The sequence below is a fragment of the Glycine max genome, chromosome 20, assembly GCF_000004515.6.
Source record: "Glycine max cultivar Williams 82 chromosome 20, Glycine_max_v4.0, whole genome shotgun sequence".
In the NCBI taxonomy this organism is placed as follows: domain Eukaryota; kingdom Viridiplantae; phylum Streptophyta; class Magnoliopsida; order Fabales; family Fabaceae; genus Glycine; species Glycine max.
In genome coordinates, this window is record NC_038256.2 from 34,871,880 (window position 1) to 34,894,515 (window position 22,636).

The 22,636-nt window shown below is 34.4% G+C and overlaps 3 protein-coding genes across 5 annotated transcripts; 1 reads left to right on the forward strand and 2 right to left on the reverse strand.

The window, feature by feature from the left end:
- Positions 1 to 194: 194 nt before the first annotated feature.
- Positions 195 to 7,354, reverse strand: LOC100793764 (V-type proton ATPase subunit B 2). Of its 2 annotated transcripts, XM_006605793.3 has the most exons (16): positions 7,207 to 7,354; positions 7,062 to 7,116; positions 6,243 to 6,307; positions 5,933 to 5,988; positions 5,722 to 5,820; positions 5,308 to 5,367; positions 4,444 to 4,555; positions 4,153 to 4,361; positions 3,420 to 3,548; positions 2,781 to 2,918; positions 1,980 to 2,130; positions 1,817 to 1,899; positions 1,329 to 1,376; positions 1,157 to 1,210; positions 988 to 1,071; positions 195 to 882 (listed from the first exon to the last, which is right to left on the reverse strand). In XM_006605793.3, exons 3-16 carry the CDS (start codon positions 6,298 to 6,300, stop codon positions 697 to 699), a joined length of 1,467 nt encoding a protein of 488 aa, XP_006605856.1. In that variant the 5' UTR covers positions 6,301 to 6,307; positions 7,062 to 7,116; positions 7,207 to 7,354; the 3' UTR covers positions 195 to 696. The 2 variants fall into 2 exon arrangements, with proteins under 2 accessions (XP_006605856.1, XP_006605857.1); XM_006605794.4 differs by lacking the exon at positions 7,062 to 7,116 and having other exon boundaries at positions 7,207 to 7,330.
- Positions 7,355 to 11,035: 3,681 nt separating this feature from the next.
- On the forward strand, positions 11,036 to 14,118 carry LOC100794285 (protein CHAPERONE-LIKE PROTEIN OF POR1, chloroplastic). Of its 2 annotated transcripts, none has more exons than XM_041013218.1 (3): positions 11,036 to 11,414; positions 12,353 to 12,698; positions 13,279 to 13,436. In XM_041013218.1, exons 1-3 carry the CDS (start codon positions 11,094 to 11,096, stop codon positions 13,296 to 13,298), a joined length of 687 nt encoding a protein of 228 aa, XP_040869152.1. In that variant the 5' UTR covers positions 11,036 to 11,093; the 3' UTR covers positions 13,299 to 13,436. The 2 variants fall into 2 exon arrangements, with proteins under 2 accessions (XP_040869152.1, XP_003555859.1); XM_003555811.5 differs by lacking the exon at positions 13,279 to 13,436 and adding an exon at positions 13,645 to 14,118 and having other exon boundaries at positions 11,038 to 11,414.
- Positions 14,119 to 16,974: 2,856 nt separating this feature from the next.
- On the reverse strand, positions 16,975 to 22,288 carry LOC100807897 (protein ALTERED PHOSPHATE STARVATION RESPONSE 1). The gene is made up of 4 exons (XM_003555162.5): positions 20,496 to 22,288; positions 19,301 to 19,521; positions 18,107 to 18,330; positions 16,975 to 18,021 (listed from the first exon to the last, which is right to left on the reverse strand). The coding sequence occupies exons 1-4, from the start codon at positions 21,502 to 21,504 to the stop codon at positions 17,160 to 17,162; spliced, it is 2,316 nt and encodes a 771-aa protein (XP_003555210.1). The 5' UTR covers positions 21,505 to 22,288; the 3' UTR covers positions 16,975 to 17,159.
- Between the last annotated feature and the right edge of the window lie 348 nt (positions 22,289 to 22,636).

Genomic DNA, 22,636 nt, shown 5'->3' on the forward strand with positions numbered 1-22,636 from the left:
TTGAGTCAGCCAAAAGCAGGGAATAAAGCTGACCACGTGGATCATTCCAAATAGCCAGCCAGCCAGCCAGAAAAGTAGTATCATATCATCAATGACGAACAACTGGATTTACCAAGCACGATGGACATATATGGCTGATACCCAAAATAATTGTTTTGAGTTTGGGCCTACAACGATAGCGACTAGTGCAAATATTGCCAGACTATAAATGCTTGTTTGAATTATTCATAAACTCATGCAGATAAATACATCAAGGATGTGTCCAAAAGACAACTATCCTGATTATGAATATCCTAAAGTAAACAATCAAATTACAAGATAAATAAAAAAAATAAAATTATGAAACAAGCAACATACATTGGGAAGGCAGTGTCCACAAATTCAAACAGCAGGGAATATGAACATCCCACAATGCAATCGACGCCATCCCAAACTAACACAACTCATTTTCCCCCACCAAAAGAAAAAATGGCTCAGGAATCATATAGCATCTATGGGGTCTACTTTCCGACTACCGACCGACTCAAAATATGAGGCCCTCAAACAGACTCAATCCTTTTATTATATTTATGCTGCATAGAAGAAATGTGGATTTGGGTGGTGGGGGGGAGAAAGCAAAGAAACAAATAAATTGCTGATGACAGTAGGCATTGGTTGAGCAGGAGACCAAGGTATATGAACTTGCTTGCTTAATCATCAATTACCAGCATCTCTGCTGTAAAACTGGTCAAGAGTCTTGGCTGGTATACGATGAAGAAGTTCACGAGGGAAAATCCGGAGTAAAGTCCATGCAAGATCAAGTGACTGGAATATATTGCGGGTGTCATAGGCTCCCTGGGCAACAAACTTCCTCTCAAACTTCTCCAAAAATTCCAGATACAGCTGTTAATAAAAGGGGAGGGGGAGTTCCATTAGTACCACTTCAAGGGAAATTTCACTTGAAGAAACAAAATATAGTACTTATCAAGATAGAAAGTTATTAGAGACCAGGTCCTCAGATGAAAGTGCTTCTTCTCCAACCACTGCTTTCATTGCCTGGACATCCTTTCCAATAGCATAATTTGCATAGAGCTGAAAAAAATAAAAATAACATGAATGAGATAGTCTGTGTGATAAACAGAAAAATAACTGTGATGAACAAAACATGATCAGAGACCTGGTTGGACACATCAGAATGATCCCTTCTAGTCATTCCCTCACCAATAGCACTCTGCAGAAGTGACCAATGATGCACCATTAGAGCGTGAACCACTTTGCATTAATTAAGAATCAGAAAATATTTATCACTTTAAAGCACCTAGATATCAAACAAGCAAGATTATCCTTACCTTCATCAACCGAGATAGTGATGGGAGGACGTTGATTGGTGGGTATATCTGCCCAGTTAAAAATAATTAGAATGTTTAGTTTTGGCCTCAATATTAAATCTACATAGTTAATCAACAGTAAATGCAACTATTCAAGCAATTAACCACCAGGTCATTTTGACAGCTTTATAAACAAAAAACTCCAACAATCTAACTGGTAAAATATTTTTCACAGCATTCCACCTTGATTTGTAAAAGGAAAAATAAAACCTAAACAATTCAAACTTATATTCAAAGGCATGAAATGACAGAAAAATTAAAAGTTGGGAGAAACCGACAAACTTCTCACAGGGAGACAAATTTTCATTGAATAAGAAGCCAGTAATTGACTGTTCTTATAGTAATATGACATTAAATGTTAGGATGCGTTCTGTGCCAAATTCTCTCTTCTAATTAATCGAACTTGGTGTAAAATGTTCATTACAGCTGAAAGCTTCAACATAACCCACCTGTCTATTATACAGCTGCCTGTCGATGTATATCTGCCCCTCAGTGATATATCCTGTTAGATCAGGAGTTGGGTGCGTAATATCTGTACAGAAGTTCAAAATATAATCATTCAGTGTTAAAACCATTATGCAAGATAGCTGATTAACTTCTATATTTCATTACCATCATTGGGCATGGTTAGAATTGGAATTTGTGTAATAGAGCCTTTACGCCCCTCAATTCTCCCAGCTCGTTCATAAATTGTTGCAAGATCTGTATACATATATCCAGGATAACCACGTCTACCCGGCACTTCTTCTCGGGCAGCAGATACCTATGGGATCAAGTGTCATGCAAATTGTTTGAGAAATATGTTCAGTTATTTCTCATACTCCAAAAATAAGTCATATTGGAAAAAACCCAAGTCCCACATTGGTTAGGGATAAGACCAAGATATAATATATAAGTGAAGGACAACCCTCACCTTATGAGTTAATTTTTGGGATTGAGTTTAGTCTAAACCCATATTCTAAGATGATATTAGAGCCCATCCTAGATCCACTAAAAGGGTCACCCACCATGCTATCCACACACCAAGCACAAAAGTGTCTGGGTGTGAGGGGCAACCCTCACCCTGTAAGCTAACTTTTGGGGTTAAGCCTATCCTAAATCCACTTAAAGGATTATCCACCATGTTATCCACACACTAAGCCCAAAAGTGCCTGGGTGTGAGAGGGTGGATTGAGAAAAACCTAGGTCCCACATTGGCTAAAGATAAGATCAAGATAGAGTATATAAGTGAGGAGCAACCCTCATCCTATGATCTAGCTTTTGGAGTTAAGTTAGACTCAAACCCACAATCTAAGAAGCCAAAGGCATAAAAGAAAGTCAATTTCTAATTATCATTAAATCCATAAAATGTTTCAAGTCTCCTATCTTTTTGTTGCTTCTTTTCCAAACTAACAATAGTTAAAGGTAAATTACCTCACGAAGAGCATCAGCATAAGAACTCATGTCTGTGAGTATCACAAGAACGTGCTTGCCACATTCATAAGCCAAATATTCAGCAGTAGTAAGAGCAATACGAGGAGTGATAATACGCTCAATTGTAGGATCATTTGCCTGCAGTAAATCACATATTCACATTAGCAAGAGAACATTTTAGGGATTAGCTCCTTCATGCAAGTCAGGAAATCAAAAAGCCTCATTTAAATTTTGCTTTTAATGGGGGGGGGGGGGGGGTGGGGGAGGTCATTCTCAATGCATCACACTATCACCTTAAGTTCCACATATAGAATATGATGGTCGATTTTAAATATTTTAAGGTCATATATTCTTTTATAAGAAAAAAACCACCTTACAAAGCCATCATTTAAATATTCACCAGCTTGTACATCCTAGAAATTTTTACTTCTTTTCTTTTTCACTTAAAGTTTTAAAGGGTTTTACTATCTTTTTGGTCCCTAAACTTTTTCAGATCTCTGCTTTTAGTCCCTAATCTAAATTTTGACCGGTCAAAGTCCTAAACATTTTCTTCGTCACCGCTTTTAGTCTCTGCATTCAAATAACATTAATTGATGACGTAACGACGACGTTAACAGATTTTAATTTTTAAAGAATTACCAAATTAAGGAAAAGAGTCACTCTCTCCATTGATCCATTCTCCTCAAAGTCACGCTTGAAAAACTGTGCAGTCTCCATGTTAACTCCCATAGCTGCAAACACAATAGCAAAATTGTCCTCTTCTCCACCCTACATAGTATTTGTGAAAAATTACTTTCATCTTACAAGAAGTACAGAAGTAGAGAGTTTAAGTAAACGATTAAGCAAAAATAAATCTGAAGGAAATAAGAAGCAATAGATTTGTAAGAAATAAAACAAGTGAGATCATTTCAAATTAAACATGTCAGCTTGTTCAAAACAGTGAAAGAGATTAATAAGTCATTGGGAATTATTGGAGTTAAAGAATCACTGGAAAAGTTTTAGTCATAGGGAATAGTTTAATTTTATTATTGCACTGGTAAATGTTTTAATGTATATTCTTTCTATGATTATAAAATATCAAGGATGTTGAGTGCTCCCACTCAAGCAATTCACAGATCTTCTGTCTAATTTCTACAAATCTATTATAAAGTTTCCAAAATTTTGAGAAATCAAAAGCTATCCTTCCCATCTAATATTGAAATTTAATTTTCAAGGATACATAGATAATGGTAATGTTTTAACTTTTAATGGTATAAATTTCAAAGACCTGTACTCTAAACAACCAGAGATTAAACTGTTTTACAAGTCATATATTTCACAGTCAACTAGTAATACATATTTGACAAAAGGCACCATAAGCAATCCGCTATACCTCAAGAAGATTATCAGATTTCTCTAGTCGCTTGACTAAGCCAGCCTGACGACAGATCTGTGCAGCAATTTCATTATGGGGGAGACCAGCTGCTGAGAATAGAGGGATCTTTTGACCTCTAGCAATAGAATTCATGACATCAATTGTAGATATTCCTGTCTGTATCATCTCCTCAGGATAGGTTCTCTCACTAGGATTGATGGAACTTCCTGAAATATTGGGAAGATATTAGGGGGAAAAAACTCACACATCAACATACAATTGTAGAACACTGCAAAGGAATTTAAATACCAGAAATATCCAGGTAAGCCTCAGGTAAAATTGGTGGACCATTATCAATTGGTTTTCCAGAACCATTAAATATGCGTCCAAGCATGTCCAGTGAGACAGGAGTTTTTAACACCTGTGGACAAACAAAAAGAGAGGAAAAGAGGAAGTCAAAAGGTGGAATAAACTGATTCCAATACAATAAAAGTAACATGTAAAAGAAATTCAAAGAAAAAATTTAAAGGAAAAATTTTAGTTTCAATTCAATAATCAATACTCATGGCTAAATTGTAAGCAAACTTAGGACAGACTAAATCATGTGAAATTAATCACTTGAGGAATCATCCCTCAGCAGCCAAACCTTTTGCATACTACAGCTTCAATGTTTCACAGTTCTTCCTTTATTTTCTTATTAGAAGTTGGTTTATAACAAGTACATTTGACTGTATTATATCATAAAATTGAAGTCTCCACTTTCTGCTACAAATGTCAAGTAAACAGGTGAAAAACAAAAGCATAATGTAAAATAAGAAATTAATCAAGTCAATTGATACGTAGTGTAAATAATATTGATACTGGTGAAACTCAATTGTCCTTTTTTGAAGGAAGGAAAAGTTGCAGCTTCAACAAGCTCTTGGGATAGTTATAATTGGATTTGTCTTATGTATCCACTGGGATAATTTAGAAGAAAGCGCATTAAAAAAAAAGCCAATGATCAGCTCAATTATGTATTTTCTACTAGAAAAATAGGTCCTACAGAATTGAAATTTCAATGCTACTGAGACAAGTCACAGGCAGCAGATAATGATGGGAAAAAGCAATAAAATGTGAATGCATCATTATACATGAACTTTTCCATATAGAGAACAGTAATAACTGAATTTGTACCTCTCCAGTAAATTGCACAGTTGTAAACTTATTGTCGATCCCAGATGTGCCTTCAAATACCTGGTCAAAAGTTAAAAAAAAGGTGAATAAACTTTAAACCATTGATAATGGTACTAGCAGAATAGCTAAATTAAACAGTGACAAAGTTATTTGCTATTGAAGTTAATACAGCTACATCCCCACTCGGTGGGAGATTCCTGCACTGGGCAATCCTTTTAAAGTCACTGCAACTACATTAGTAAAGTAGACAACAGTGAAAGCATTTCTAACAAAGAAAACTGTTCACAAAGTAAACAACAGGGGAATTTATAATGTGTTGGTTATGCCTAAAAAATAAGCACATAAATCTCAAGTCATCAACTCAAAGACAAGAGGCAAGTACAAAAGAAGATTATGCATGCAATAGGCTATAACCTGAACAACAGCCTTTTCGCCATCAACCTCTAGAACTTGTCCACGCCGAGTAGTTCCATCTCCTAAACGAATATTAACAATCTCTTGAAATTTGGGTCCCTGATGCAGTTTATCAGTATAAAATATAAACTTTAGTCACAGCAGAACATTGAGAAAATAAAAAACCCAGAAAATTCAATAACAATATCAGCAAGCGGCACACCATCATTACCTTAACTTTGTCAAGAATGACCAATGGTCCAGCAACTCCAGATACAGTTCTGTATTCTGCAACATTAGTATGCAAACAAATAATTTAGGGAGAAACTGAATAATAATGGAATAAATACCACAAGTTATCAACGTTGATTGATCAAGTATTAACCAAGTAGTCAATTAGTCTTGCTTGCAAACTCTCTTTCATGCATAATGGCAAGCATTAAATATTATCAATGACTGGTGTATACACACTCACAGGGAATCCAATCACAGTAGAAAATTCTTAATTAAGAAAGGCAAACCAATACTAGTAAGATACATACCCATTCCAATCTCCAAGGTACCCTCCTCCATATCGGGAATGTTCTCAGCCACACCCATCTTGGAACTTCAAACAAGCACACAAAAGAAGAGTTGAACAAAAGTCAATTTATGCCAACACAAACGAGAAGCGATACTAAAAAGGCACTGCTCTGATCAAATAATCAATAATTAAAGACAAAGCAAACTCCGAAAATACAATCCAAAACAAAATCAATACAGACACCATAACAGTAAAAAAATTTGAAAGTAAATAAAAACTACTGTATTAAACTATTCCTTGAAAGCTTAGTGAGTTACCACCAAAACAGTCGAAAGATTTTAACCACTAAATCAGTGCTTCAAATATACTTAGTTCCTCGAATATATAATTAAAAACAAACCTAATTTTTTGAAAATCAATTTAGCGGTTCACTCTAACAAAAACTTCAGCGACAATAACAAGACTCCGATCCAAATTGCACTTCATTTGTATGTTTAAAAAATGGATTGATCCGAACCAATCGCTACTGAATTAAACGACAGAGCTAAATATGATGAACAAATAAAAAAACAAACAAACATATGTGCACAAACATAAAAAAACAACGGTAATATTCAAAATTAAAGTCACTGTAGTTTTTATTCGAGTAGATAAGTGATCGAACTGTGAGCTAGTTTGTTCATACTTTAATTATTCAAAAACCTTAGGAGCAGACAAATGAAGAAGTGATAGTAAGATTTGGGCGAAACAATGAGATCGAGAAACGCAGAATTGAATGGAGATTGAAAGATCGAAGCGAAAGGAGTGAGGAAATGGATCGGAAGAGAGAAAAACGCACCAGCGAGACGTTTACGATCTGAAGCGGGAGAGAGACGTGGGTGAAGAACACGGATCTATTGGACCAAAAATTTTAACAAAATATCAAATTATTAAATTCCAATTATTTCGAAAAATAAATGAGTAAAATCTCTTGGAATTTCAACCTTGGTTTGAAGACGGAGTGTGCGAACGTTAAAGAATGAAAGAGTAACTGTATTTTTCTCGGGTCAGGTGGAAAAGAAAAATGAAAGATGACCCCCAACACCACTCCAGTGTCAGGTGGCAAGGATGGCACACGTTGCAGTTAGTTTTGTCATTTTCCGCATTTAATTGATGGGAAAATTAACAATTATTGCAAAGACAATGCCTAATGCACAAAATTATTACAGGCATAAAGACCATTGTGGTCTCCATTAATTTTTACATAAAATATGATTTTTAGTTATAATGTTATTGATACAAATTATTTATGTAATAATAAGTAATCTTTACCAGAAAATTTAATTATTCATATTTAATGAAATCTTTGTTCCTAATTATTATATCATTATTTTCATTTACATGATTTAAATTGGATATTTTACTTAAAAGAGACTTAATCCTATATAATTCAAATCAATAACTAATTGATAGATAAATATAGTTTCCTTAATTCTTTTTCAAAAATTAAATTTTTTGGTTGTGTCACGTCAAAATTGATTATACCATGACATGTAATAATTTATCTTCTGATACATTTTTATTATTACATTTTATTTGGCTAAAATTTATTTATTTTGTCTGATTATTGACTAAACTTTATTAAAAATTACATAATGTTGTAAACCTCGTCTTTGTTTATCATTTCATGCACCACATTCAAAATTTTGTAGTGTTTAATAACTTTTAACACATAAAAAAAATGTGATGATGAAGTGTTTACTACTTGTCTATATTGCAATCATTCATTCATTTCATGATTTTTTAAAAATGAATAAACATAAAAAAAAAATAACTAGAAAAATAATAGTATTGATTTTGGGTCGATCCTCAAGGCCTTGGAACTATACACAAATCCAGTAATTTAAAGTCTAACAATCCAACTCCTCAAAGGAATCAACTAAACAATAGAACAAGAAGATGCAAATAATAATAATAATAATAATGTGAGAATTATCTTTAATGGAATATGAAAATCTCATGATACAAGTGCAAATTCAAACTACAAACACACACAAGGATTACGCAACCTAGGGAAAAAATATTAAAGATGAAAAGGTCAAAACGGAAGAAAAGAAAGCACACATTCATATACTATGCACCTATGTTGATTGTCAAAATCCATACTTTCTTTTATTCTTTAAAAGTTTTAATGAGGAAAACATAAGAACAAGATTATAATTTATTCCAGTTCATTGATTTATTTAATCAGTTTTATGCACTGACCATTTAAAATAATGCATATTTTTTTTTCTTATTTGATAACAGAATCCAAATTTTATTCGATTTCATTATAAATATTTAAATAAGGAAATAATATTTTTTATTTCATTTTGTATCAATCTATTTCTTTTCATTTACCATCAAGTGTGCAATGCATACTAATATTTGTCTCTCTTTTAAATTCCATTTAATTTCAAATAATTGCATTATAAATTACATTCTAATTTTACCGGTTCTACTCTAATTAATATCTATATTTTTTAGTTGAAATTTTCTATCACACACTAAAGTAAGTGTATATGTTTAGATGAATATTGATAAAATTGATTTTAGTTAAAATTAATTTTAAGAAAGATATTAAAAATTACTTTTGCTCATTTATAATCAATTCTAAAATTTTCTCACTAAATATATAAAAATACATTCAAAATCAATTCTAATCTCTTAATTAATTGAATTTTTCAGCTTGAAACCAAACTTACACTGCATTCGTCAAGTTAATGGTTGAGTTCTTTATGCAAAACAAAATGAAACAAGAAATGTATTAAATAATCTTAATCGATCAAATTATAACAATCAATTCATCCACGAGCACATAATAACAATAATTAAAAACATGGTTGTTAAACTCTTGGTTTAAATCGTAAAATCTTACGATTTTACGATTCTACTAAGGATTGGCGAGTTAAATCGGAAGTAGAATCGAAATCAGAGTAGACTCGTCCGATTTTGTGTAGACTCGAACGAGTTTGGGTAGATTCACGAGTCTACTTCGAGTCCACGAGTTTATGAAAATCTGAAACGGCGTCGCACAACAACCCCCAAAAATGACTTTCACGACTCTCTCTACTCACTCACTCTACCTTGTTCAAGCTACTAACCCCCCAAAATGACTCTCGCTGAGCTACTCGCGTGGTGGTGGTTGTCGTCATCGTTGTCGTGCTACCGTGCTGGACTGCTGAGCTAATCACGTTGTGGTGGTCCTCGTCATTGTTTGAAACTTGAAAGCCCTCACTTGTCGAAAGCCCTCATTTCCTTACCTAGCTCCAAGCTTTGCTCCACGACGCAAAGTTGTTTTCTTTCTCAAAGCTTCTTTGTTAATTCATCTCTGTTAATTGAAAGTTTGAAACGATGCTTATTATTATTATTAAAGGAGTATCTGTTAATTGAAATTTTGGCAAGGCTATTGTTAGCTTCATTGTAGTGTTGAGTTTTGAGTTCTGTTGCTAAATTAAGGGAGTATCTGTTAATTGAAATCTCTGTTAATTGAAAGTTTGAAACAATGCTTAGTATTGAATTCTAACAACGCTAATGTGGTCTCCCCGAACATGGACAAATTATCTGTTAATTGAAATTCTGACTTCATCAAAGGTGGATAATGGATTTTGTTGCTGCCTTTTGGGTAGTGGGTTTTGTTGCTGCCTTTTGAGTAAACTCTTACGAGTTTACGATTCGATTCTACGAGTCGAGTTTACGGAACCTTCACGATTCTACGTAGAATCGCGAGTTTAACAACCATGATTAAAAACAAGAGCCAAAAAAGCATTGTTATGCTGCAAACAAGTGTTACCAGGGTATGGATGGGAGATTTAGAAATTTCTAGGAAATTTAAATGTATAACATTTTAATTGTCTTGATTTGAATTCCTCTCATTTTGTAAATATTTTATTTGGACGAGGCAATTTAATTACTTGTATTTTAATTCCCTTGTTTGGATAAAGTAATTCAATTTCAATTAAATCCAAATTTTTATTTTTAAATATTTATTTAAAAATTAAAATTTTAATATTGAATGAAAATAAATATAAGTTATTTTTTAAATAGTTAAATATTCAAAATAAAAATATTGAAATTCATTGAACTAAGTCATGAAAATGCAAAAACTCTAAAAGCAGGATAAAACAAGTTGAGTAAAAATCAACCTCAAACGAAATCTCAAGCACGAATTCACGATCCCTAATAATTAAAGATTGCGACAGTAAGAAACCATAGGAATCCCCAAAACACAGGAATCTCAACCGAACGACAGAAACAAAAAGCATGATGATAAATTACGTGAATGTGTTAAACGATGCACACCATGAGAGAGGAACTTTAAGTATGAAACAGAGCAAAGTGAGAGAGAGAGAGCTCGTGGTGTGCTAAGAAAGGGGGTTTTAAAGACGGATGAATTTTAATTTCCTTTCTTTTAGTGAGAATTTGAAATTATGTGATTTTAGTAGATTAAAATGCTTTATAAGAATAATATCATTTTAATTACTTTTAAAATATCTTATTCAAACAGGTTATAATATAAAAAACATTTTAATATCTTTATTAAAATAGTTTACCTTATTTAATTTCTCTATCCAAACACATAATCAGTGTTCATCCGTCAAATACTAGTATTTCAATAATGTGAATGAATGTTAATGTGGCGTAGAAGAAAGATAAACATAAGATGATGATGATTTTTCAAGTTTTGCATCAAATCGACGGTGGTGAGACAAGGAGAGTGGAACAAGACAAAAATGTGGCTGTTGCTGTTGCCGTTGAAAGTAAGTATTTGAAACACTTCATTCCAAGCCTCATATTCTTTTATTTTTTCTTTCTCTAACTCTAAAAAAAAATAATTAGTAATAACATCATCATGGCAGCAGCCACTCTCTCCGTCCGGCCCGACCGTCTCTCGCCCGGTTCGGTGTTTCCCAGACCACCGGTTCAGCCTCCGCTGCGAAAACCAATCGCGGCGCCCGAGCCGTGGCGCGCCGCGGCGCCGCGGATACGCATCAGGACGGTGGCGCCGGTCCAGGCGAGCTCGCGCGCCGATGACTCCGCGCCGTTCGAGATGTCGGTGGAGAACGCGCTGAAGCTGCTGGGCGTGTCGGAGGGCGCTTCCTTCGACGACATACTCCGCGCCAAAAACGCAATCGTCGCCAATTGCAAAGATGACCAAGATGCCATTGCTCAGGTTTAGTTTTCTTCAATTTCTGTTCCAATTTCCAACGACAAACAAGTATCTATGAGAATCAAATTCAGCTTGCACATGCTTGTTAGAATTGAAGTTTCACTTTAGGAATCTATGCTCAAAGTTAATGTAAACATTCATTACACGAATTCACAAGGTGAAATTCCAATTTTAATTTTAATAAGAAAACAGCACCAAATATACTTAAAGAACTATATCTAGGTCATTCCTCTAGGTGGTGATTGGTCAGTAGTGAAGCTAGGTTATGTTTGGATAAACTTCTCAATAGATATTATAGACTGTGTTGGTTATAAGGTATCAAAAAGGATTTGCAGGAAAGTGAATATCACATTTCTTGGTTTGGTTCAAGTTTTGACTTTTGAATAAATACTATTCTCATAGTTGTTGATTCTGAGGAATATAAAATGTTCATATTTCTCTTGTTTCTTATTCCCATGGTGAAAGGTGGATATTGGATATCTTGTATTTCTATGGAATGTAAGATATTTTCTACTATAACTATCTGTTCCCATTTCATTCTTTTACTTTTCCTTTTCAACTTTTTAATTAGTAACTAAAGACTAATTCAACATGATCATAGGAGCAATATTTGTGGGCATAATATTCATGGAAATGTGATTTCTAGGCATACATATTATACCTTGAAACAAACATCCCGTAATGAAAACAAAAATTAAGGCAAGTGAAATGAATTAAGTTCTTTTCACAACTTAAAATTTGCTTATGGATAAATTAAAATCAGCTTTTAGAGAAGCTAAATGAAAGAAATTCTATAAATTAGCTTATAAATAAACTAATTTTCTCCTGTAAGTGCTTATTAAGAAGTTTATGCTTTTCAGTTTTCAGTTACCGGTTAACTCTTTCTGGAATTCTGGATAAAGTGGACTCTTGTATTGATACAATTAGTGGGTGCTTTTTAGGTTGAGGCTGCATACGACATGTTGCTTATGCAGAGCCTAACTCAGCGTCGGGCAGGGAAAGTAGTGAACAGTAGTGTTCGTTATGCTGATGTCAAACGTGTGAAGTCCCCTGCTGGGGGATCAATGCCTCAATGGTTGAAGAATTCACCTGTATCTATTGAGTCACCTTCCACTAGTGATTTGGGTTTACAAGCTGGAGTGTATGGTGCATTGATGGGTTTAACTTATCTTAATGGGGCTTCTGCACCCGCCGCAGGTTATGCTGGGGCTGATGTTCCTGGACTCCTCTTGGCTGGTAGCTTTGGAGCTTCCCTGTACTTCATGACCAAAAAGAATGTTAAGTTAGGTAAGGAGTGTTATCGTGCATATTGTGCACTCTACAATTAGTTCATTGCAATGGAAAAGGATTTTTGTTTCATGGCTGGTGATATGCATATTGGCTTGTATGTTGGAAAGAAAGTGAGAATTGGAAAGGCCACTGTGAATGGGAGAACTAAAAAAAAAAGGAAAACTGAATATGATGATATTAACCTTCTTGTTTTCCTTTGTTGAAACTTAATATCTTGATGACATATATGGGATGAAAACTGATATGTATTAACCTCAACTTTTGGATTCTCTAAAAAGAACTGTGTTGTTTGATTCATGTGACTAATCCCAACTAGTGGGATGAGACTTGGTTCTTTTTGTGGTTGTCTATGACTATAAAAACCTATAGATTGTTTTATGAGATAATGCAAGATTTAGGTGCGTAATGAGACTTTGCAGCATAGTCTTTCACAATAGCATTTTGCGTGCTGGACTTTCCACTTGCATTGTAATTAGACAAGGAGTGCACAATTAGTGGCTGCTTTGTTAACTAGTTCACCAGACTATGTCAGAACATTGAGGCCAACCTATTGACTCCATTTCTTATGTTCTCCCAGACCCAGACTCCCAATATTAAAAGTTTTTGGTTATGGGTTTATAGAAAAGACTTGTAATTCTAATGCTGCTGATTTGGATACTACTGCTCGTGTCTCTGGGATGAGGGCTTAACTTATCTAACATGAAGATGATGTCTATGTAAATGGCTGTCTGGAAGGAATAAGAAGTATCAAATAAAGTATGGCACTGCACTGCAGTTGAAAAAGTTGACCTACTTAACAAATGGAACTTCTAGCTATTGGTGGTTGAGATCTTTTTCACTTGTCAGACCTTTTGCCTTTCTTAAACTCTGCTTTATTCTTTTGGATTAGTATAAAACAAGTTTCATTCCTTTCTCATTTTCCTATCCTGCTTATTTTTTGCAGGGAAGGCCACTGTCATAACCATAGGAGGGCTCGTAGCTGGTGCCGTTGTAGGGTCAGCTGTAGAGAACTGGTTGCAGGTAGATATAGTCCCATTCCTGGGCATACACTCCCCTGCTGCTGTTGTTAGTGAAATCATTATTATATCTCAATTCTTGGTTTCTCTGTACCTAAGGTAAACAGGAAAACATGGGGATCTTACATTAAATTGTGAAACTTGTAATTATTCATTTGCATGCAGCATGACCTAAGGTAGTCAGGGAAGGCTGCTGTTATAACTTATAACCATAGGACTCGTAGCTGGCCCCCTGTGGTTGTGTCAGCTGGAGAGAACTGTTATACCATTTCTGGGCATACACTCTCCTGCTTCTGTTGTTAGTTTAAATCATAATTCTCTCTCATTTGTTGGTTTTCTCTGTACCTAAGGTAGGCAGGAAAATATGGTGATCTTATATGAAAATGTGAAACTTGTAACTATTCATGTGCATGAAGCATGATCATACCCAAGCTTTTTTTTAGGATGTGAAATCATTGCATATTGTACAAAACTTTGAATAGAATGTAGTTGTTCAATGGGCAAATTAAAAGTGTGAAACTTACATTGGAAAGGTGTAGATTCATGTTCACAGTTGGTGAGCAATTGAGCATATTGCAATCTCAATAGTAAAAGAACACTGGGGGAGTTTTGTTTCCTTTCTTTAACCCTTAGCTTTCTTATTTGGTTTCAAAATTTGAAACACACTGCCTCACGTGGAAGCGATTTTCCTAGTCCAAAGGGCAAATTAGATTTGTGTTCATCTTTACGTGTCATGGGTCCTCTCTCATGATCGATGCTGTGGATGTGCCTGTATGTTTATGATGGATATCAAACCATGTCACTTTGGACCTGCTACATTTTGGCGTTTTGTTCCAAAGCTTTTATCATGTGTTTTACCGGTGGGTCATAAGCACTTACCTTTTGTACTAGTACATCTCTCACGCAAAGACTCACCTCACCCTTTTTAGCATGCGACACACAACTTGTGTTTAGATTAAAAAAATAGAATAAAGAAATCAAAAGGGCATGAATTTCACTTATTTCATCAAATGCTAGGGTTATACGCACACGGGTGCACACACAAACTAGAAGTATTTTTATAAAAGTTTGCGTGGTTAAGTGTTTGTTTGTATTTTGTAATGTCCAAAATTGAGTCTGGGAAATAATTTGTAAAGAAATGCAACCTCGCTGATCCAGGCAAGTTAGACCACTAGTTTCAAAGAAAGAAAGCACAAATATATTTATGAACGATCATATATCAGTAGTGTGATGAATTAGAGTATGTTAAGATATTACTTCCAATCAACTAAATTTACATTCTAATACCACATTATTGCTCCTTCGTTTATTCATTGGAAAGTAATTTTCGATCGATGCCCATTTAAACAGATTTTCAAACACATACTTAGCGTGTGTTTGAAAGTGGTCAAATACCATGGAAGAGAAGTGATGCGGAGAAAAGTTATGTTTTTCAATCAATTTCAACGGTTTGGCAAGCATGAAGTACGGAGAAGTTAAAAAAAAAAATGAGTGGATCCCTAAAATCTTCCACACAAAACAGAAGAGAAATGTGAGTTTTTTTTATTTACGTGTTCTGTCCCTGCAGCACAGTCCTAAGTCCCCAATTGCTCTCTTTACTCCGTTTCTTTTTTGAATATTTTACAAGCATTCTTGTTTTGTTTCAATATTTTATTCAATAATAAGTTTTTTTTCCTTTTTTTTTTATTTAATCAACTTTAATTTAAATATTTATTTATTTATTTTCCTTTATTTTTTTCAATCAAACAACTTCTTTTTTTCACTTTATTTCTCACCTATTTCTCTTTTTTTATTTTCTCACCTACATGCTTATTCTCCCTCTACCGAACCCACTCTTAGTGACTTAGTCCTATGTCTAATTTCAGCTGCAATAAATTGAGATTTCAATCTGTAATAAATATGGTAAGTACATAACTGGCAACTTCATCCAAATTAATGTAAGATGAGACATTGAAGTAAATATGTCATAAAATGAATACGGTTAATGCTATTGTTAGTTTATTAGTAACTGATTTAATTTTAACCGAGGTATAATATTATTACGGATTTAAGGTGGTTTAACTAAATACATTGAATTTGGATTTTTAAGAGTATGTTTGATTTGATAAAATATTTTTAATAATGTAAATAATTATAAATTATGTTATTTTCATTTACCCTCTGTTTCTATAAGTTAATTTTTTTTCTTCAACTAAATAAAAGAAAATGTATCATTATCTATGTTTTGAAATTACCATTTTTCAGAGTAATCAAATTATATTTCCTTTTGAATTCTTGAAATTACCATTCTTACTCTCAAAGTAAAATTGAAAATATCTACACATTTAAGCATTCTAATAGGAGGCATTAATAATAATTGTTTCAAAGTAAAAATTATAAGAATCCACACAATTAGCTAATAGGTTTTTTTTTTTTTTGCTAGAAGTGAACACATTTAGGTAATAAATTAAACGTCTTTTGAGCATAAAAAAAAGTCTAACGTCTTTTTGTAGAGTTTTTTTTTTTTTACTGAAAGTCTTTAGGTAGAGTTCAACAATAGCAATGCTTACAAATTAAAGTGCTTCTTAGTACAATATAAAAATTACACGTGACTTCAATTTTTCTGATAGTTTTAAGTTTTTCTTCCTTCTTTTATGTTTTTTTTTTTTTTGACAAAACCTTCATTCTTCTTTGTTAATTACCTCTTAACACGTACCATGTAAGGTCAGTAAAAACACTTTTGTCATGTCTATCTTCCATTACTCGTGTTAACATTTGTTTAATATCGTTACAACTTACAACAGACTCAAACAATAATGACAAATGTAAAATTAAATTCCTAAAAAGACCAAAAGTTAAGGATAATTTTATAAGGATTGATTGATTGTCATAAAATAAAATGGATTAAATTATTAATTTAATCCCACACACAAAACAAAAGAGTCAACAGTCAAAGAAGATATTAAATCCGGCAACATGCGAGCACCAAGAGAATGCAGAATCTTATACGAGATCCCTCACTAACAGCCTTACCAAATCCTTATTACATTAAGGATATGATTAACCAGGGTCCTTAGAAAACATTAAAAAAAAAAAATCATAAACAAGTATTTCATAAAAATCTTTTTCCTTTTGGTTTATTAACCAATACCCAAGAACACTAATTATTATTTGTCTTAAATTAATTAAACGGATATCACAAGTTTAATTCCCAAGTGTTACCCACTAGATCATATTCCCAGATTTATCTTACTTTTTACCTGCTAAACACAGAAAGCTTTAGAAAATATTCAGAATTGACAATCAACATAGTGGACAGTCAGCAACAGTAGGTATACTAATACATTAGTGCACTCCGTCACCTAACATCTTAAAAATTGATGCATGTCACACAACACAACACAATACATAATAATAACATAATTACTTACATAAATCACCCCCAAACCCTCTCTCACTAACACTATTGTCCGTTTTGGCTGTTGCAATTTTCAACATTGCAGCCACCCTCTATATACGTAATGTTCCCAACCTTGTCACTATTTTCACTATAAGTTACAAGGCCATTGTACATTTTCTGTGATGCTTTGGAGAACTCTGTCAATGATTCAAACACTAGAGAAAACCCAGACTGCAATCCATGTAAGGTGATCCTCTGTGTTTCTTGCATGCTACTGTGGTGCTTCTCCTTCTCCACCTCCAGTTTTCTTCTCAGTGTCTCCAAATGATCACTCTTCTCCATCATGCACTCCTCCTCCTCTTGATCATTTCCCACCTCTAATTCGTGGTCCACGACGTGAAACTCGAGCATCTTAGTCTCCACCACTTTATGTGACGTTGAAGAATACCTTCTCTCCAGATCTCTTGTTAGCCTATCTACCCTCCTTTTCTGCTGTTGCTCTTTGTTTTGCTGAAGCCACAAAGCTCTAACATCCTTCACAACACTTTTCAATGCAACTGTTACCATTTTATCGGGTAGCTTTTGCAGTGAAGCCAACCAGTCGTTGCATATCACAAGCAGCGGTGGCCCATTGAATTGGTATGGCATTGTGACATTTTTGCTTCTTGAGTAAAATTCAACTTCAGGGACTATGAACTTACTGAGCCATCCATGGAGAGCTTCAACATATGCTTTTTGCGATGCAGTGTACTCTTTAAAGCAGTCGCGCCAATTATGAAGCTGAGCTTCAAGCTGAAGAGTTGCAAATCCATGAGATTGGTTGCAGAATTTACCATATGTGGCGCATGTGAAGTACTTGACTTCAGATAGAATCTTCTTCTGGGTTTCATGGGACTCCAACATGATTTTCCATGACTGAGTCAGGCTGCATTAAGAAAATGGAGCATGAGAAATCAATGAAACTTAATATTATTTAGTTTGTTTAGTTTCCAGTGGTAGAGTTATCCCACCCTTTTAACAGTTCAACAATTTGAGGTTGTAATTCTTCATCTCTCATTTTCTCAATTCTCTTTGAGATTGACTCTGCACGTCGAATTGCAACCAAGATCCCAGCATACAGATCTTTCACTTCAGCTTTAGTTTTGTCTGTGCTTAGTACATCATCTCCTCTAACATTCTTATTTCTCAACTGCGTGCATTTTTTTTCGTAATTTTTCCGTGTGTTATCTCCAGCCTAAGGTAAGGAAAATTTTCAAATGATAAAAGCAGGATGAGAGAAGGAGTGAAACATGCACGCTTGAAAATTACAAAAACTGATAATAATGAAATTAAAAAAGAAAGGAGTCTAAATATTCTAAAGGAAGTTAATTTCATTCATCTTCTCAGTTTTCATCTTTATCAAGGACTGGATGTTCTGAAGTTTGGCAGTTTGCTTATTGACACATGGAAATTCATTCAATATAGGGCATATATAGAGACATTGAAAGAAATTACTGAAAAGACATCCACATTGTGTTCTACCTGCCACATGCAGTTGAAAGATTCTCCTGCATAAGTCTAAAACCATTCTATTGTACAAAACAATCATACATCTTAGAAAAATGAAAAGCCATGACTGTCTTTAATTAAAATTGAAGGTCAAGGTGATTGACAATCCCCTAGTAAAACTTTTGGTATTTCCAGAAATAAAACTAAGTTATATTTCACAAGACATGACATGCAATGTGATTGCAACTCTCCAAATAGACATTTGTCAAATAGAAGTTGGTGTAAAATCCTCAAATGAATACCACTCGGTGACTCAACATTTCATGCATCAGTGACTAGGAAGAAAGATTACATAAGTAGGTAGAAAAATGTACCAAGTATTTCAAAATTTCATTTACAAATTATTTTGAATATGTTCCATGTTCAAATCATTCTGGATATGTTTTCATCACCAATCTGAGTTTGTCTACAACGAAGCCTTTAATAAATAATAGATTTTAAAGATATGACAAACAGGATAAGATAACTTATGGGTGATGCCAAACAATACTACAAGTTAAATAAATGCCCCTAGAATTTATATGTAGATAGATGCAAGGTGTGAAAAAGTAAGCAATGGTATATGGCTCAGTTATTTTGATCCATTTCAAAATAAATGTTGAACAAGTACCATTACATGAATTAAAATAAAACGAAATTAAATAAAAATAACCTACCTTAACCTCCTCAAACAGTTTCTTTTCCCATGCATATAACCTTCCTAAGGTTAATAAATGACTTCCCGAATCCATTCCTCCATAATCATCAAACAGATCATTCTTATATTCCACCCAAGTTGAAGAATTTTTCACATTTGGAACCGTAAGACTCTTGCATGATGGTTGCCTAGATGAAATGGACTTCCATGTTATTGCATGAATGAGTTTAGTTGAACTTTCTGCATTGAGATCAGATGGTTCAAATTCTCAAGGGTTGAAACTTGAAACAGAAGCATATGAACCCATGCAGAGATAATCAAATGCATATAAATTATATACAGTACATTGGCATATAAAGTATAGATACATGAAATAGATATCACAAGATGGGGCATGCATAATATCGATTTTCAAAGCATGCAAAAATAACACAATCGCATGGCTTTGATTAAATTTTCAGAGCGAAATCATTACTATTTATTTTATCTTCTTGAGCTCTCTCATTATGCTTTTAATCATAATAAGCTATTTTGAACCTAAAATAAACCAATTCAATGTTCAAACACACACCAAGTACTCAAACATAATAGCACTTCCTTTGAGGTGTTCAAATAAACCTAGCAATTATACTAGGGCCATCCATAAGTAATTAACAAATTTAAAGTTGTGTGGGCTATGTAAGAAATGCAGCAATCAGTAAAAAAAATGCCTTTACAAGTGTCAACCGTTGATTTGAGAACCTATAGTAGACTATACCCACATCACATTATCTACTTAGAAACTCAAGTGCCTATTGTCACATGGATCAACACGTAGAGTGTCAGAAGATGACCTTTGCAAAGATATTAGGAAATTTAAATAACATTTAAAAGATGAACTAAGATGTCCAACAGACTAAGATAGAAGTATATACGAAAATATCCAAAGTAGGACTGAGAAAAGGACAGTCCATAATGGAAACAGAAACAAGTTAACGGAGACATGATAATCATACGTTGCACATGCCGAATGTTGAGGCTAATAATATGAGGCAGAACCAACACAACACAACAATGTACAAGATTTCATGAACCAATTACATCACATAGGAATTATTATTTCCACCAGTTAATAATTCAAGAAACTCAACTACAAACATGAATTTGATATTTGCAAAATAATAATTAGCTCAAAAACTTTCCAAGATTACAACTTGAAGAAAATAGGGACCCACCTTTTATTTCATCCAAACTAGAATGAAGGGGGATTCTATTGGCTTCCAGCATTCTGGTTACCTCCTTACCAGAATCATAAGCCCTGAGAAAATGGTCCTCAATGTCTTTCAAAGCTTCAAGCAACTCTCTCCCCTCTGCTGGTGTATCAAGAACTGCAAGCCCCCTTTGCTCCCCTTGGTTTTCAGTGGCCACATCTACCACCTTCACTGTTTCAACACCACTCAGCACATGCTCAACAGCACCTTCATTATTACTATTATTATTATTATTCTCTTCAACACTCACCACTTTGTGCTGAATCTCTTCTCTCTCCACTTCTTCCTCTAACTCAGGAATCCCCTCCTCCTCTCTCACTGCCCTCAAATCATCATCCGAGTTCCTGTGGTAGCCACTCATAACCTCACTCCTCATACTGTCAAAAGGGTAGAAAAAGTCCCATCCAAAATCTCTCTGAGGGGATGGCATTGAAGGTGGAATAGGCATAGACATGGACATAGGCATAGGCATAGACATAGACATGGACATAGGCATAGTCATAGGCATGCAATAGTACCCACAGGGTTGTTGATGTTGATGTTGCTCTTCCTCTCCGTTACCTTCTTCACCCTCTCCTTCCCTTTTTTCTTCACTCTCTTCCTCAGAAGACTCTGAGGTTGTTGAAGAGATGCATGAGTCACAAGCAATGGCTTCATGCTTGGTTTCTGAGGGTGTCTGCTGGAGGAACATGGGGTTGGTTATGACATTCTCAGTGGGATGAGAAGGAGAAGGAGAAGGAGAAGAAGGGCAAGGAGGAGGGAAAGTTATGAGGAAAGGTGATGAAGGTGAAGAGTGGCGTGCAACAAAGAGCTTAATGGCCGCTGCTACTGCATTGAGAGAGTGGAAATACTTACAATGAGCCTCAGCAAGTGCATATCTTTTCTCCACAGCTTGCTTTAACAGCCGCTTTCTCTCTCTACAAATAGCCACCACTTCCTCTTCTTCCTCTAGTTTGGAGGCAACACATCCCATCTCTCTCTCTCACACACACACACACACGCACAAACACTAATGTATAATGTAGTGTAGTGAGTGCTCCTTTATCTTAACAAGGGTTGGATGCTTTTTGAAGATGGAGTAAGAAAGGCTCTTGCTCTTTTCTCTGACAAAAAAGGAGGGAGCTTTCCCAGGTAGAGAGAACCAAACTTTCAACTGGGTTTAAAAAGAAACAAACAAGTTTTCAAAAAATAGCCTTTTTCCTAAGTTCTGGAGTAAAAACCATTCCTCTTTTTGAGACCTAAAAAAAAATGCAGCAGATAATGCTGAAGAAGAAGAAGCTTTCTTTAGAAATAAAACAACCCCACAAAGATTTCCATTCCCTCAGTCTCACTACCTAAGTAGCCAGCTACAACAAGTTAGAGATATTAACTTAATGTTAATGCCTTAATGGAAATACTAATAGATATATAGGGTTACTAAATAAGTAAGTATAGTTTAAAAAATATTACTACAGGACTACAACACACAAGTAGAGAGAGAGATAGTAAAGAAGGTAGGGGCTCGAGAAAGAAAGAGAAGACAGGGTTCTTTCTAGTGTTTTGCAATTTGCACTTGATGGTTGTGAGTACGGTAATGGTGAAGCATTCCTTGCTTGTTAAAGAGTAGTAGTAGAACCTAGAGAGATTAAAAATAATGCAAAAAACAAAAAGAAAAAGCATATCAGAGAAGAGTGAGAGAGTGGTGACATGTGAGGAAAAAGAGGAGTTCAACAGAGAGAGAGAGACAATAAAAACCGTTCCACTCCACCAGAGGATGGTTTTGTCAATAAAAAGCATTCCTTTCTTGGTTGTTTTTCAAACTCTAGTCTGTCTTATACTAATCCCTCCTATAATGAGAGAATAATTGTGTTTATACCATCAAAATTTAAAACTACTAACCAAATGTCAATTAGTACTTAGTTACAAAAATAAAATAGAATACTACTACTACTTTATTAAAAAAGTATTATTAGTTCAGTTCACTGTAATTTTCAATTTATTTTTTACATGGTTTTTAATAAAAAAAATATTTGATTATTATTATTAATTGTTTGTTGGATATAACTGATAAGAAGATGGTCAACAAGACCAGCCAAGCTACTAAATACTACTAATTGGGATTGAGT

Excerpts from the sequence above, each read along its gene's own strand:
- LOC100793764 (XM_006605793.3), bottom strand. The coding sequence starts at position 6,300 with ATGGGTGTGGCTGAGAACATTCCCGATATGGAGGAGGGTACCTTGGAG. Across the intron at positions 1,377-1,816 it reads GGCAGCTGTATAATAGACAG|ATATACCCACCAATCAACGT; the intron begins GTGGGTTATGTT and ends TTAACTGGGCAG. Across the intron at positions 883-987 it reads CACTTTCATCTGAGGACCTG|CTGTATCTGGAATTTTTGGA; the intron begins GTCTCTAATAAC and ends TTTTATTAACAG.
- LOC100794285 (XM_003555811.5), top strand. The coding sequence starts at position 11,094 with ATGGCAGCAGCCACTCTCTCCGTCCGGCCCGACCGTCTCTCGCCCGGT. Across the intron at positions 11,415-12,352 it reads ACCAAGATGCCATTGCTCAG|GTTGAGGCTGCATACGACAT; the intron begins GTTTAGTTTTCT and ends GGTGCTTTTTAG. Across the intron at positions 12,699-13,644 it reads CAAAAAGAATGTTAAGTTAG|GGAAGGCCACTGTCATAACC; the intron begins GTAAGGAGTGTT and ends TATTTTTTGCAG.
- LOC100807897 (XM_003555162.5), bottom strand. The coding sequence starts at position 21,504 with ATGGGATGTGTTGCCTCCAAACTAGAGGAAGAAGAGGAAGTGGTGGCT. Across the intron at positions 19,522-20,495 it reads TAGTTTGGATGAAATAAAAG|AAAGTTCAACTAAACTCATT; the intron begins GTGGGTCCCTAT and ends ATCTCAATGCAG. Across the intron at positions 18,022-18,106 it reads ATTGTTGAACTGTTAAAAGG|CCTGACTCAGTCATGGAAAA; the intron begins GTGGGATAACTC and ends TTCTTAATGCAG.